Source organism: Aythya ferina (genome assembly GCF_964211825.1).
Source record: "Aythya ferina genome assembly, chromosome: Z".
Classification (NCBI taxonomy): domain Eukaryota; kingdom Metazoa; phylum Chordata; class Aves; order Anseriformes; family Anatidae; genus Aythya; species Aythya ferina.
Window position 1 is genome coordinate 48,325,298 of NC_140299.1, and position 16,268 is coordinate 48,341,565.

The window sequence follows — 16,268 nt, forward strand, 5'->3', positions numbered from 1 at the left end:
CACCTCCTTACTGTAGGATTTTTTTCTGGGAGAGGGTCAGGAGAAATCTCACCAGTATTCAAGATGGTGTCTGTACACCTTGCCCTCCCAGATGCCTATATGTGGCTCTGGGCAGTTGTTAGCATCTACAACTGTATTTCCCATAGCCAAATGGTGATGCCACAATGGCCTTGTAAGGCCCTGTGCCCCAGGACAGATGCTTAGGTAGAAGTAAAAACAGAACCCATAGCTATGGCCAGCAGGGTAGCAGCACTGGGTCCAGTAGGACTCATTTGAGAGGCAGCCCCAGCCCCCAGGTTCCCACTCTGACAGACTCTGTCTGTCTTCAAAGAATGCTGCCACAGAGCAGGGCAAAAGCTTGCTCTTAGACCCTTGACCCTTCTCTCCCTTGCTCAGGCACACCCTGTCAGACATGCACCTCATGATGAAGGTATATCCCTTCCAAAAGTTCCTGGCACACCTGCAGGCTCCAAGGGAACCTTAACAGCTTTGATAGGTAGGCCCACATGAACCTCATGAAGTTCACCAAGACCAAGTGCAAGGTCCTGTACCTGTGTCAAAGCAATCTCAAGCACAAATACATGCTGGGCAGAGAATGGATAGAGAGCAGCCCTGCAGAGAAAGACTTGGGGGTACTGGATAATGAAAAGCTCAATGTTGAGCCAGCAATGTGTGCTTGTACCCCGGAAAGACAACCATATCCTAGGCTGCATCAAAGAAAGAGTAGCTAGCAGGGTCAAGTGGGGTGATTCTCCTCCTCTACCTCACTCTTGTGAAAATTCAGTTGGAGCGTTGAATCCAGCTCTGGGTCCTCCAGCACAAGAAGGATATAGACCTATTAGAGTGAGCCTAGATGAGGGCCACAAAGATGATCTGAGGGCTGGAGCACCTCTCTTGTGAAGACTATCTGAGAAAGTTAGGATTATTTGGCCTAGAAAAGAGAAGGCTCTGGGCAGAACAGAGTGGTCTTCCAGTACTTCAAGGGGGCCTACAGGGAAGCTGGAGAGGGGTTCATTGTGAGGGAATGTAGTGATAGGTAGGTTAACATGACACATAAGGAAGAAATTCTTCATTCTGAGGGTGGTGAGGCACTGGAACAGGTTGACCAGAGAAGCTGTGGATGCCCCATCCCTGGAAGTGTTCAAGGCCAGGCTGGATGGGGCTTTGAGCAACCTGGTCTGGTGGGAGGTGTCCCTGTCCATGGCAGGGGGGTTGGAACTATATTCCTTCAAACCAATCCATTCTATGATTCTACAATACCAAATTGCTCCCCCTTCCCCAAAACCTCTCATATATTAACATGCTTAAAAATGCATGATAAAAGTAGTTATATTAAGTCCCACTTATTAAAAGCAGATTACTGCAAATATGTACTCTGATTTCCAAGCAAAGCCACAAAGTTGTTTTTTTTTTTGTTTTTTTGTTTTTTTTTTTTTTTAAAAAAAAAGGGCTTCATGCAAGTTATTTTGGCAAAATATTTTCCCAACGGCATAGGCTAGTGAACAAAATGATTACAAGAAGATACGGTATGTACCATGAATTCTTTTTGGTATGCACAGAACATTTTAAGGTGTTATAATGCTACAATGTCATGTTTAAAGAAAAATAAAATAAAGTCACAGGCTTTTTAAGTTATTCAGAAAATAATAAAATGTTTGCTCTGTATTAAAGGTACAATTCAAGAAAAAAGAAGATTTTATAACCCATGTTTTAATAACACTGATTACAAGATGGGGAGTGTTTATCTAAAAGAACAAGATGAATGTTTCTTATGGCCTTAATCCAAAATCTCTTGAAACTGAAGAGTTTTTCCCAATGACTTCAATGGGCTTTGGTTCAGGCCTCAAGACCATTTGTCATTATAAGGTGCACCTACTCATTTCAGACCAATATCCCTCTCCTCCCCTCCCCCCCCCCCCCAAACCCCTCTTTCCCACAAAAAAGGCAAAAAAAAAAAAAAAAAAAAAAAAAAAGCTACATGTGCCTCCAGTATGTCCAGTATGTCTGTATGTCTGTAGCCCAGACCAAGCCCGAGAACATCACAAGCAGTTGACACAATAATCTTTTGGGCAGCAGGAGAAGATGGCTTTTTGTAATGCCCTCATGACATTTCTTGCATGAGGCATACAGTATCAGGAGGCTAATAAGTTTTCCTGTAGTATGAATACCCCTGTATCTCATGAGTTTCCCCTCAGAATACCCATATGCAGTCCAAAACATTGTTATTTACAGAAGAAACAACAACAGAAGGCTGAATAATTTTGCACAACACAAGAAGCATGGGAAGGCACTCAGTCTGTGTTTAATCCCACACATCATAAAAACACTGTTAGGAAAGATAAGCAGGCATGGAGATTTGCGTCTAGTTAGGGCAGTGTCTAATACCTAGCTAGAGTCTGTTTAGCAGACTGCTACCTCCAGCGGTGTCACCATAAAGCTGCTGCCCAGTAATGAGTCCTGTGCCTCTGGCTTCCTGCTGTGCTGAGTCACCTCCATCACAGAGAGTCAGATGAATTGACCAGCCTGAGCTCAAAGAAGGTAAGGAGGACCGGTAGAATCCCTTGCTGTGTCTTTAGGAGAATGTCTGAAGAATCCCAACTGTTTCAGAAATTAATATTGCAGTGGTTTGGGTTGATTTCTTTTTTTTTTTTTTTTTTCAACATGGAGTAGCTCTTTCCACAAAAGCACCCTTAACAGGCATCAAGATAACCCACCCACATGAAACAGTAATGCATATAGTTAGTGAACTCTTCCTTCTCCAATTCTATAAGCATTGGTCTACTGTAAGCACATTTTTTCATACCCAGGAACAGTCCTTTAGATAACCAGGGATGTGTTTCATTCTTTATGTCATCTGTGGGATGCCAGATGCACCCTCACCCCCACAATCTCACATTAATACCTTTTTTTTCACAGTGAAGCAGGAACATTTCTTCACATGTCCAACAGGGAGCTGGTTAGTTAGCTGAACCTCTTGCTGTCTTCACACTTTCCAAGTACTCGATTTAAGGTATACTAACAAGTTTTTCTACTGAAGTTAGAAGTCTGTCAAAAGAGTCTTTTGTATGGGAGCATTTCCCACAACAATCCACTTTTCCCACAACATCCACTTCGTGCTGTAGAAACAAAGTTTTAATTTACTTAGCTAATCTTACAAATAAGACTTGCATTCCTAATTTATAGAGATAACTCAAGATTTGAGTGCAATGGAAATAAATTGCTTAATTAAAGGCTGCAGATGACTATCTGAATGTAACTGCTCACTTCAGATACCTGGTTAACAGAATGAGTAAAAAAATTACAAATATAGTCACTCATTATAAACAAAGATGCTGCAGAATGTTGACAAAAAGCCAGCACCTTTAAAGACAGAAAAGTGTTAGAAAATCATACAGGATGTAGAAGTAGAGGCCACAGCAAAGTCAGAGGTGAACTTACACTGAAAACCAAAGTCATTGCTTCCACACACCCTTTTGTTTGGAAATGCTTGGGTTTGCAAGTTAACGAACAACAAAACCCTTACGCTTTTACCACTGCATGCTTTTCAACATGTCAAGACTGAGTTCATTCACAAACATATCTATTTATAAATATAAAAACTGGGTCTGTCTTTTGAGAACAATATTTCATATGGAGGAAATGCATTAGTGAATGTTGTGGTTGTCCTCTGAGAAATACCTAAGAGAGGGCAAGGGCAAAGAATATATTAAAGGAAAAAGAACAGAGGAAGCAAAGATGGAACATAATACCTTCATTTCATAAAGAAACAAATTCTTTATTCCCAGTTCTCTCAGTGTTAACAGGTTATAATTTAAAGTACTTCCCTGATAATTTATGCAGAAATGACCACCTAACAGCTGGGAACAGAAAAATGCACTAAGGAGACACATTTGATGTGAAAACAAGACAGTGGGAAAAACTGAAACACAACATCCCCTTCTTGGTATGAAAAACACATGGCTATTAGCTCTTTTAGAAGATATTTCTCCTAATATTTCAGCTTACCTCTCAAATATATATTTAATTTAAATCTGATGTGAAAGTAATTAAATGGTAAACCATGTCAGTTTATGAAAAATGTATTCATAGAATTAAGAGCTGTAGATTTTTACAGTAACTGTAAAACCACAGACTATTCCCTCAGTTCAAGAATAATCAGCCTCAGCTGCAATCATATTACATCTAAATTAAATTAATGCTATGCACCTGAAATATTTCTGTTTTTAAATGACTTAAGAGACAGTCCCTATGTGGTCAATTACTTCTCTAGTTTGCTGCCTATTTTCTTACCTACAATCATGTTGTTAATTACAATGTCCTTTGTGGTTCTGAAAGGAATTCCTTTCATTTATTAATGGTGATATATATCAAATAGTTACCTTTAAAGAAGACTAAGAATTAGAGTTAGGTTTCTTTGTAAGATTGTTAAAACTGATTGTTATGAATTGAAATTACAATAGCTCACAATGTCTCCAGTGACCACTTTAGTAGTTTGAAAAGAAATTTGAAACACTATGTGGAGGGTGGCTCCTACATAAAACATCTTCTCCGGTAACAAATATAAAATACTTGGCAATAAAAGCCATATTCTGTAAATCTCCATTATGATTATTTATTACCTTGTGCATGGAAACCAATGTTCAATTAAATGAAAGCATTAATTTTATTTTGTTTTATTTTTCTAATTCCACCAGTTTTAGAGTTAGCAAAAGAACCTACTAAACAGATGGGTTATTTCCAGTTTTAGACACAGGTCTTTAAAAGGACAGTTAAACCATCAGGTACACTGCATTTGAGATAAAGTAAAGTTCCTCTTTCAGATCAATAGAAATGAGAAGTAACTACATCGGATTCTGCGTTCCCTCAGTATTGTATTATTTTAAATTCCGACTCTCCTGGAGATTTACAACCCTGTGAACCCCATACTATTTCCAGCTCCTGCCATAACCTCAGTTATATTACTTCCCTCTGCTTGTGCAATCTTGCTAAAGATTCACTAATTTCAGCTTCATTTTAGCTAACATTCAGCTTCATTTTAGCTAACTTCAGCTAAAATGTAGAACCATACTTTTAATGTACTCTATGTAAAGTACACTGGACCAGGCCTGGATTGGGCAGAGTGCTGAGATGCTCAACACAGGAGTTGGGGAGAGATTGGGAGCATAGCTGTGATGGTTGACATTCCACCTTCTCCCCACCTAAAGGCCCCAAAGCTCCCCCACACCTGTTTTTGACAGTCAAGTGCCTGCAGCTGACACAAGGAGGTACCCATTCTGCGCCTGAGCTAGAAACCTCACAAGGCTGCTCTCAGCTCTTCTGGGTGCACCAGGCCAACTGTGGGCCACCAAACTTGAGTGGTCTGGATACTTGTCTAAGCCAGGCAATTTGCTGTTGTGTCTGATTGCAGGACCTCAGGCATACCTGTTCAAGCTGTGGCCCAGCTGTCCTGCACCTTGGTGTGGACACTATACGCTCCCGTAGGAGTAGGCCCACCATCCATGCTGCTATTCAAAGGACCAGTGCTATCTCTTCTCCTCTGGGCATGGTGGGGTTTCACATGGCCACTCAGTATCACCAACAAAACCTCTCTAAGCTCAGTAATAGCAATTTGGTGGACCCTGAAATACATGTCTTTCCAGAAGGAGCCTACCATCCATGTTTTCTGCAAGCCAGAAGCCACCTACACCAAGGCAGGAAGAAACACTGAAGACAAACTTTGCATAAGACCTAATTTTGGCTGGAGTCACACTCATGCTACAACAGCATGTATGCTTTACAGCATAGCAGTACTTTACTCTAAAGGTCACTTGCACAGATCTGTCAGGGTAGGTATCCATACTCTGAGGTCCATATGAAATGCTTGGCTGAGCCCCCAAAGCACTAGAGCAGTGCTCCAGAGGAGTCCTTGTGCCAAGCTGTCCTCCAGACTTTTTCCTGGCACAATCCCAAGTACTGTGGCTGACTGGAAGTACTGCCAAACAAAGAGTTTCTGGAGCACTAGGAGGAGCTAGTTTTGGATTCAAACCTGCATAATACTTCAAGCAGCCCTGGAACATCTGCACATTCCAGAGAGGGTAAATGAAGAAACATCCCCTAGTGAACTGTATTTATCTGAATATGCATTGCCCTTTGCTTTTTGTGTGTATGTACATTCGTATGTGCATCCACATACTTTTCTTTTGGCCCTGAACATGGTGCTATTGTCTTATATCTTGTCTTCTAAAAGTAGGTATGCATGCACGTGCAGAGATTGCCTTATACTTGGGATCACATAACAAGCCAAGGGACCCAGCCTTCTGCAGTTGTAACCCAGTGTTAGGAGCCCCCACTAAGTATCTGTCAAGGAAGAGCAGTGGCTTTAGAGTCCTGGTGCTACAGTCTTCAACACCCAGCATAGGGCAAGACAGGAGAATTGGGTACAAAGTGTTTTTACAGAATTTTTCTGGAAAGGAAGCCCTGTAAAACTAACTCTCCTATGTTTTAATACAGTAGCTACAGTACATTTTGGTCTAGGGAAAGCCTTACCAGATTATCATGGGCTTGGTTCACCTTGCCAGCTGAGCACATATAATAATACTCCTTGATTGTCCAAACCTCATATAGCTGACTGAGGGAGCCAGTAATTTGTCATATGTGCAAGCTGGGCAAAAGTAAAAGATTACACAATGTCACTCTGGGAAGAAAAAAAAAAAAAAAAAAAAAAAAAGGAGAGAGACCAAAATTCAGTTTTCTAATAATATAAAAGTAAACCTCATTCACAGAGCCATGTCATTGTTCATACTGTATCTTCTAGTACTCCTTTCCCTGTGTCTGTGAGAAAATTCCCTAAACTTGACTTTTGCCATGCAATAACATTTTGTAAACTTATTTATACAATAGGAAAGTATATTATTCCTTCCAATATGAATTCAGAACTTTCTTTGAGATAGAATCTGACTTTGCTAGCGGATTTCTTCTTCATATTGTAGGGTAACTGGAGTGCTCTTTCAGAGAATATTTTCTGGTAGATTCTAGCCAGCTAGCAACTATGAGTTACTCTTTATTCAAGGTCCAACTAAAAACAGTAAAACATGACATTATTTGATTATATGACTGTGGCTGTTTCATCCTTATATTTGTTTGGGAAACACCTTGAGGTCTGACATGTTTTAAAAGTGCTTCATCCCAAAAAGTGTCCCTGAGCTCTTGCCTAGTAAGCATCTGACCTACTTCCTTCAGTCCCACATGGCCATTGAGATGATTTGTCCAAACATGAAGTCAAGTGATATCTAATAAATTCTTCCGGTAATGTAAGAAACAAGATTCAAATTCATATCTGTAATAAAAGTCTGAGTTACAGTTACTATGAAGAAATTTCCCCTTGACTTATTATGATGTTCAAAGCCATGCAACGAACATGTCTTTCTGGGTCAGACTTCAGGAAAATCATTAGAGGAAACTGAGAATCATGATGGTGAGAATATGATGGTGAATGAATGAAGCTGCCTATCAAAGCTTGTAATAATAAGGCCAATTGTACTTCTCAGTTTGCACTGTGGATGTATCCTTTATTCTTACATACTTGTTTATATTGTGCCGTTTATGGTTTTGTCCTCCCTATAGTCCAAATAGACAAGGCAGCTGAAAGGATCATTCAATTACTCAAATCTCAGACAGTGCCAGAACTGGATGCAGATGGTGGTCTTGCTAGTTTGCACCAGCATGGTGCAGGAGGAATGCACATCTGCAAGTTAGTTTTATCACTTAGTTTCCCCACTTAGACTATGACAGACCAGTCCTCCCTGCCCTATTCCATTCCATTCCATTCTCCCATCTACAGTGCTTACTGTATACAGGAGTCAGCTGCCCAATGTGGTTGCCCAAGGCACCACCGGATACTATAGCCCTTTGGCTCTTTGTGCTCTGGGAGACATGAACCATAAGAAAATGCTGTCATGCACCAAGACTTTGCTTTGGCACATTTGACTGCTATACCCAAATCCCTCCTGCCTTTTATTTCAGCTTCCCACTAGATCAGGTTGTCAAGGGCCTCATCTGACCTGGCCTTGAACATCTCCAGGGATGGGGCGTCCACAATCTCTCTGGGAGACCTGTGCCAGTGCTTCACCATCCTCTGAGTGAAGAATTTCCTCCTAATCTGTCGTCTAAATTTCCCCTCTTTTAATTTAAAACCATTTCTCTTGTCCTGTCACTATCTGCTTGAGTAAAAAGTTGCTTTCCATTTTTTTATAAGCCCCCTTTAAGTACCAAAAGGCTGCAATTAGGTCACCCCAGAGCCTTTTCCTCTTCAGGCTGAAAAGCCCCAGCTCTCTCAGCCTTTCTTCACAGGAGATGTGCTCCAGCCCTCTGATCATCTTCGTGGCCCTCTTCTGGACCCCTTCTAACAGATCAACATCCTTCTTCTGCTAGGGGACCCCAGATGTGGGTGTAGTACTCTAGGTGGGGCCTCAGAAGGGCAGAGCAGAGGGGGGATAATCCCCTCCCTTGACCTGCTGGCCAGTCCTCTGTTGATGCAGCCCAGGACACAGTTGGCCTTCTGGGCTGCGAGCATGCACTGCTGGCTCATGCTGAGCCTTTCATCCACCAGAACACCCAAGTCCTTCTCCAAAGGGCTGCTCTCAGTGAGTTCTTCTTCCAGTCTTTACTCATGTCTGAGATGTCCAGACCCAGGTGCAGCACCTTGCTCTTGGACTTGTTAAACCTCATGAGGTTCATGTGGGCCCACTTCTCCAGCCTGTCCAGGTCCTGTCCAGGTCCCATCCAACTACATGGATGAATGTAGTTGATTAATGAAGTATATGAACATGAGAACAAGAAACCTAGGAGAAACAAAGAACTTAGAGTAAATAAACTTCACATTTCTTTTTATTTATCCTTTATTTATTAATAGCACCCAAAGCTGCATTATATTAACACAAGCAATAAAGTTTTCATATTTTATTCCTACCAGTGCATTTCCAAATCCAGGTGAAATGCTGGAAACAAGTAACGCTGCCATACCATGAACATAGAGTTTAGGTCACAATGATACATGACTTAAAATGTATCCCCATGTAATTAAAAAAACAAACCAAACCAAACCAAAACAAACAAACAAAAAAAAAAACACCAAACCACGCACAACAAAACAATCAATAGTTTAGGCATGATATCTGTAACCTAAGGGACTGTGGCCATTTCTACTTTGACGTGTACCACAACAAAAAAACAGCTGTAGGAACTATAAAGATAACATACTTAATCATACTTTTTGCATTACTTTATTGAATACTCCATGTTCTGGACGTACAACTTATAGCTATAGTGTGTGTTGGCTACAATACTACAACGAGAATGTGTATTTCTTGTATTACAGAAAGAGTCGTGAAATGTATGGACCAGTCTGCATGTTTAACAAAAGGAAACAGCAATACAATAAAACTGTACCACATGTGAATATTGTAAATGATTAAGTTATAAAGTCATTTGTTCAAAAAATCCAAATATTTCAAAGAAAAAGGTATATAAAATGTAGTAAAACATAAATTACATTTTAAGGTCTGTACATGATTCATCCTGCAAATAGAAGACAAAACCAGCGCTCTGTACAATATTGCTTATTTTGGTCTTCTAAAGTTCAAAGAACCATTTTCACTAAAGAGGCAGGAAAAAAAAAAATACATGGTTTCACATGCAATCCAGCAGTAATTGCAGTAAATCAAGTGAGTTTATAACCCCGCACAAACCCCAACATTTTTACAATGTAGGAACATGTATGTGGAGCCTTTTTTACTTGACAACCAATATGCAATTAAAGTTGGATTGTTAAGTTAGTGCATACCTACAATATCCCCATTTTTGATTAACAGTGTATTAAGGCTGCTTGCTGCTGAAAATACACAGCAGAGAAGAAATACTTTCATCCACAAATGCAGTCAGATGATGTCATTTGGAAGCTTCTGTCACAGTCATTCATTGGGAATGATGAAAGAAAGACATCCTCTCTTCTCTCATGTTATTCCACAGGTTGTTGTGGATGCTATAAGTTTTTGTGGGTTCCCAATCATTTTGGATAAATTCATGGAAGAAAATTCCATTGAAGGTAATGAAACAACAAAAAAAAATTCCACCTCTGGCTTGGGAAGTCCCTAAGCCACAAGTTGCTGGAGCCTGGAGAAATACCCTGGGGAAACGGTTCAAGGGAAATTGCCCTTTTACTCTTCCCTGGGCAAGCACTATTGACTGTCTATGGAGACATGTATATGGGCTAGACAGACCCATGGTCTCACTCAGCACAGCCAATTTTATGTTCGGTTTCTCTACTTTTCTTATAATACAACCACGGATCAGTATTCTCAACTTGTTAGTTTTTCAGACTCAAAAAGCAAACAACAATCTTGTGTCCATTATATCAAAGAGATAAATACTATAAACTAAGCTGTTCATCACAACCAGGGCACTTCTATATGCTGAGGGCAACTGTAGTTGGATTCCTTTTTGTGTTATTGGTTTAAGCATAATTCACTAACATTACACTCACGTATCATGATATACATGATGTGCAATGCTACTGAGCAATATGTTGCACAGCAACAGTACATTACTGAAAAGCAGCTTCCCTCAAGAACTGTAGGACTGTAAAAAAGATTGAACCCAGCAATTCCATACCATCATATTTGCAAAATGCTGATGGTGACAATGGTCAATAAACCCATTATATCATTATTGCTGTAATTTACATGGGTGTAGATTTTTGGTTGTGCTTCTTTTAGTCAAATCAAATTCATTGATCTTTAGCCTAAAGATCTACAGTCTCCAATCACAGAAGTGATGTGAAATCCTTAGTAATGAGGCCACATTCCTTAGGCTTCAGACTGAATTTCTGCTTCGTCCATCTGAAGTGTGTCATTATCACCCAGCAATTCTGTTTCTGGCACAGACCCCTCCTCTTCCTCCTCCTCTTGGACAGGATTCTGAGCAATGTCTTCTGCTCCATTGTGCGTGTCATCTGTGCCCTCTGAGAGCAGAGCAGCCCTGTCAGCCACCGATGCATTGGAAGGAGCCGTTGTTACATAGCCTGTGCTGGTGGATCCACTCCCACTGTGGTGGGAGCCTGGTTTGGGAATGATCTGGGGGGGCATTTGCTGAGGAGCCATTTGCATTGGAATTTGGACAGGGTAAAAATTTGGCAAATAGGCACCATAGGCGGGCATTGGCTGGTAACCATTGACTGGAATGTAGAGCTGAGGAGGTGGGACCATCGGTCTCATCTGCCCTTTCATTTGTATGAACTGCGGTTGAGGGAAAGCTGGAGTTTTCTGCTTTGGTCCAATGTACCTAGCATTGCTGACGTTACTGACAGGGCTTGTGCTGAGAGAACTTGTTTGTGTGGTGTTGCTTGCCCCAGAGGTTTGTGCTGAGCTGTTGTAATTTGAAAGGTTTCCCCACGTTCTAAGTCTGTTGTGTATATCTTTAAATCTTGGTCTTCTGTTGGGAAATTCATTCCAACACTCCAACATCAAAGTGTATATCCATGTTGGGCAGTCGTCAGGACATGGCAAAACCTGTCGGTTCCTGATCATCTCAATGACATCCTGGTTAGAATAACCACAGTAAGGCTGCAGGCCATAGCTGAAAACTTCCCACAACACAACTCCATATGACCATATATCTGAATCAATAGAAAACTTGCCATACATAATAGCCTCAGGGGACATCCAACGGATAGGAAGAAGGGAATTTCCCATCAGTTTGTAGTAATCAGCAGCATAAACTTCCCTGAAAAGGCCTAAATCAGATATTTTCACATTCAGTTTATCAAACACCAATATATTTCTAGTGGCTAAGTCCTTATGAACAACATGGTGGTTTGAAAGATACTCCATTCCTGCAGCTATCTGAGTCACGATGTGGAAGAAGTCTGCTGGTTCCAGAGTGGATTTGACTGTCTTGTCATCATCAGTGCTGCCAACATCTGAATGGGGAGATCTCATCACCAAGAACTCATGCAGGTCACTGTGGGAGCAATAACTGAAAATCATGCTTATGGGTTGTTCCTTTGTCACAATTCCCAGCAAACAAACAATGTTTGGGTGCTGTAATCGTGATCTCATCATTGCTTCATGTTTGAATTCTTCCCGAAGAGCCAGTTCTGCTTTGTCCTTAAGTGTCTTGATAGCAACAGCTTGCGTTTGTTCACCTGGTGCAGTACCAAAAAGATGCCCCTTGTAGACTTTTCCAAATCTCTCCTCTCCTAGTTCTTCCATAAACCGTACAGTAGACAGATTAATTTCTTTAAGTTTAGCCTGAAACAAAACAACAAAAAAAAGAAAATCAGTAAAAAATCACAGTGCTTCTGAACAACAGAATCTATTAAAGAAAAGCTCACAGTGCTCTGAATGGAAGATAAAATGTGTCAAAATAACATTTCAACTTTTTTATATATTCACACCAGCATATTGATTTTACAGTTTACCTTGAAATTAGTTATACTATTATCAAAAGTGTAAATTGAATTATGCTGCAAGATGATAAGCCTAATTATTTCAATAAAGGAGCTACCATATTTCCTGCAAGCTAGATGAATAATCAGTTCAGAGTAAGTCAGGCTAATGATGATACCTATTAAATGCAACTGCACTTTAATAGGTGCTGAGAAAAGGTGCTGAGAAAACTTGAACAAGCTGTGTCAAAGAGTGGGAAAGAAGAGGAACAGAAGGAGGAAGGAGCTTCCCTCTGATACAGGAAGGAAAAGCTGGCAAAGCCAAGTCAGAAATCCCTGGATACTGCCTCCCATCTCCAACTAGCAGGGAAAGAAAGGGAGTTCATGATGGTGATCTGATGAGCATGTCCCAAGCAGCATGGGCTGGAGAAGTCCCTGGCCAAGCCAGGCACAGCCAGCACAGACTCACACAGAGGGCACTGCAGCAGGAGGGAGCAGAGCAGGCTGGAAAGAGGCTTTAACAGGTGATTTGGGAACAAGCTCTGATTTTAGTGCCCAACAGACTGTGAACTGTACCAGACAGTTTCCAACACAGCCCACACTTAGCCATGAAACCTCCACCTTATCATACAAAATCAATGTCATTTGTTACAAACAGTAATATCCTGCAAAAAAATATGCCGTATCTTGAGCAGATTTTGCCAACTGTTTCAAACTGGGCATTGCTTTTGAGAATGTGTGCTTTGTAAATGCTATGATTAGAAATTCAGCATTAGATATGAACAGGATTTTAACATGAAGATCATTTAACTGACCCAGAAAATTATATGCAGGAGATGAGATCTATAGACTGCAACTCAAAGCTGTTTTTGTTTCACCATCATTTGTGAAACACAGCCTGTTGCATCTCAGCTCAGCTCCCCATTTGTGGTGGCTAAGAATACCAGCAGAACAAGCCAACAGATTAAAGATGAAAACCCGTTGTGCACCCTGCTTGAAACAAGCTAACCAGTCTTGTTGTTACCAAGAGCGAAAATGAGCTGCAGGCTGAAGATTGGATCAGAAATAACAACATTCCCAGTCACTGAGACAGGACGCAAGAATGGGTATTGACAGGTAAGTGCAGATGTCATGAAATATTTCGTACTGAAAGCTGTTGCCAGAGGGCAAGATTTCTAGACACAGCTAGTGAATGCGAGACCTCATGTTCACTAAAGTAGATGGCCATCACAATATGAAAACTAGGTGCCTTGCAAAACGTCTTGATTCCAGCACAGAAAATCTGAGACAAGGTAAATCATGACACACTGGAAGTCTGTGGCCTAAGCAAAATCTGGGAAGAAATACCTGCTTGTGCTGATTAATGAGTGGCATTTCCATGTCCTGGCTAGGAGATGCCATCAGCTGGCGGCGCTGTGGTGTAGCAGCAGATGCCTTCTGCTTGTTTCTGCACATACAGACCAGGAAGAAAAGGCAGGCAATAACCAAAGGGATTGCTATGCTGGGAACCAGGATGTAGAGGATTCCCATTTTGCTGTTGTCACGTGGACCTGTCAGCACAGAAATGTTCACCATTTATAATATGTATTTTTAATTCGTTAACAATAAATAACTAAATAAATAAATAAAACGAATGGCCATAATTGCTAACAATATACTTTTTAACAAAAAGAAAACACCTCTAAATTGAAAACAGAAGTTGTGTTACTCTCCCCTTCCTCATAATTTTCCATGAAATATTTCTAATACATTTGAATAAACATAGCAGCAAGCAGTACAAAGATAAACTTGGACTCCCAGATTTAATGCAGTTTGTGTTGGCTGTACCAGCATATGGTTTATTTCACTTTATTTTTGAAGCTTCCAGTTGTAGAAACTGCAGAATATAGCCTTGACTGTAATTGCAGTATCTTGTCCAGAGAATATAAAATAAGTGAATAGTCTTCAGCACAGTATATAAAGCAGTAATCTCAATGTGATAAACCAGGGCACACTGTTACAGTCTGGCATTCTCATTTCACCTCAGCCATTTCATCAGCACTTTCTCCACTTTTTAACTCCACTGGTACCACTTCCACCCAGAATAAAGTAAATCTCACCTCCCCCTGACAGAGATATTGTTTGCTATGTACTTAATAAAATTAAAGTGGTTTTATGTTACAGTGAGACAGCGATGAAAAGGTCATCAATACATTTAATAAGACTATTCTGGAAGCTTTCTGAAATACTTGGTACTTAGAGACTGTAGGACAGCACAGTGATGTCCAAAACATTCACTGGAACTGCCTAGGAAGTCTTCTGCAGTCTGTGGTTTTGCTATTTGTGGCTACTGCTTTCACCACAACCACTTCCCCACGTTACTTTATACCATGTTACATGCAATGTAGAAATTTATTGTATATGTCAAATCATGTTACTGTGAAAAAAGTGAACTTAGAAATTTCATATCATTTTTGAGCGCTCTTAAATATACAGGCAATCTGTAATAAAAACATTTTTATGGTTTTCATGGTACATTTGCTGCTGCAGATGACATGGGTTTCTTCCTAATGAAGCACAGTACCAAATTGCTTTCACAGAATCACAGAATCACAGAATTTTCTAGGTTGGAAGAGACCTCAAGGTCATCGAGTCCAACCTCCAACCTAACACTAACAGCCCTCCACTAAACCATATCCCTAAGCTCTACATCTAAGCGTCTTTTGAAGACTTCCAGGGATGGTGACTCCACCACTTCCCTGGGCAGCCTGTTCCAGTGCCTCACAACCCTTTCAGTGAAGAAGTTCTTCCTAACATCTAGCCTAAAACTCCCCTGGCTCAACTTAAACCCATTCCCCCTCGTCCTGTCACCAGGCACGTGGGAGAACAGGCCAACCCCACCTCGCTACAGCCTCCCTTGAGGTACCTAAAAAGAGCGATAAGGTCGCCCCTGAGCCTCCTCTTCTCCAGGCTGAACAAGCCCAGCTCCCTCAGCCGCTCCTCGTAGGACTTGTTCTCCAGGCCCCTCACCAGCTTCGTCGCCCTTCTCTGCACCCGCTCAAGCACCTCGATGTCCTTCTTGTAACGAGGGGCCCAAAACTGAACACAGTACTCGAGGTGCGGCCTCACCAGAGCTGAGTACAGGGGGACGATCACCTCCCTAGCCCTGCTGGTCACGCTGTTCCTAATACAAACCAGGATGCCGTTGGCCTTCTTGGCCACCTGAGCACACTGCTGGCTCATATTCAGCCGACTGTCCACCATCACTCCCAGGTCCTTCTCTGCCTGGCAGCTTTCCAACCATTCCTCTCCCAGCCTGTAGCTCTGCTTGGGGTTATTGCGCCCCAGGTGCAGGACCCGGCACTTGGCCTTGTTAAACTTCATGCAGTTGACCTCAGCCCATCGGTGCAGCCTATCCAGATCCTCCTGCAGAGCTTTCCTACCCTCAAGCAGATCGACACACGCACCTAACTTGGTGTCATCTGCGAACTTACTGAGGGTGCACTCGATGCCCTCGTCCTTTGTCACATCTAATGACTATTACCACTGTAGCAGCTCTAGAATGAAGTCTGCACCAATACAGGGAAGCAAACAGACTGCATTAAGCTATGAGAGGCAGTTTTTTATTTTTGCTCTCACTCGTGCAGTACAAGATCTACAAGCAGATAACGTAGGGCACTTCTGATACAATCATCTGTTTCATGACATCCCTTCTTCTGTGCTTCACTCAGTTTCCCTGCAACCAAGTGCAGTGTTATATCTCCCTCTACAGGATCTAAAAATCCTCACTGACTCTAAGATGCCACACAGAGCAGAAGCAATATATCACTGAGTAATGTGAGCGAACCAAACTCATACAGATAACAAA

The 16,268-nt window shown here is 41.4% G+C and overlaps 1 protein-coding gene across 7 annotated transcripts in view; it reads right to left on the reverse strand.

Annotated features, from left to right (window-relative positions):
• Positions 1-8,858: 8,858 nt before the first annotated feature.
• Positions 8,859-16,268, reverse strand: part of ROR2 (receptor tyrosine kinase like orphan receptor 2) — a 149,424-nt gene continuing 142,014 nt past the window's right edge. For all 7 annotated transcript variants that reach the window (XM_084504410.1, XM_084504404.1, XM_084504406.1 and 4 more), the window contains 2 exons: positions 13,769-13,971; positions 8,859-12,284 (listed from right to left, as the gene is read on the reverse strand). In XM_084504410.1, coding sequence (XP_084360536.1) covers positions 10,842-12,284; positions 13,769-13,971 — 1,646 coding nt within the window. In that variant the 3' untranslated portion in view covers positions 8,859-10,841. The remainder of the gene's footprint in view (positions 12,285-13,768; positions 13,972-16,268) is intronic.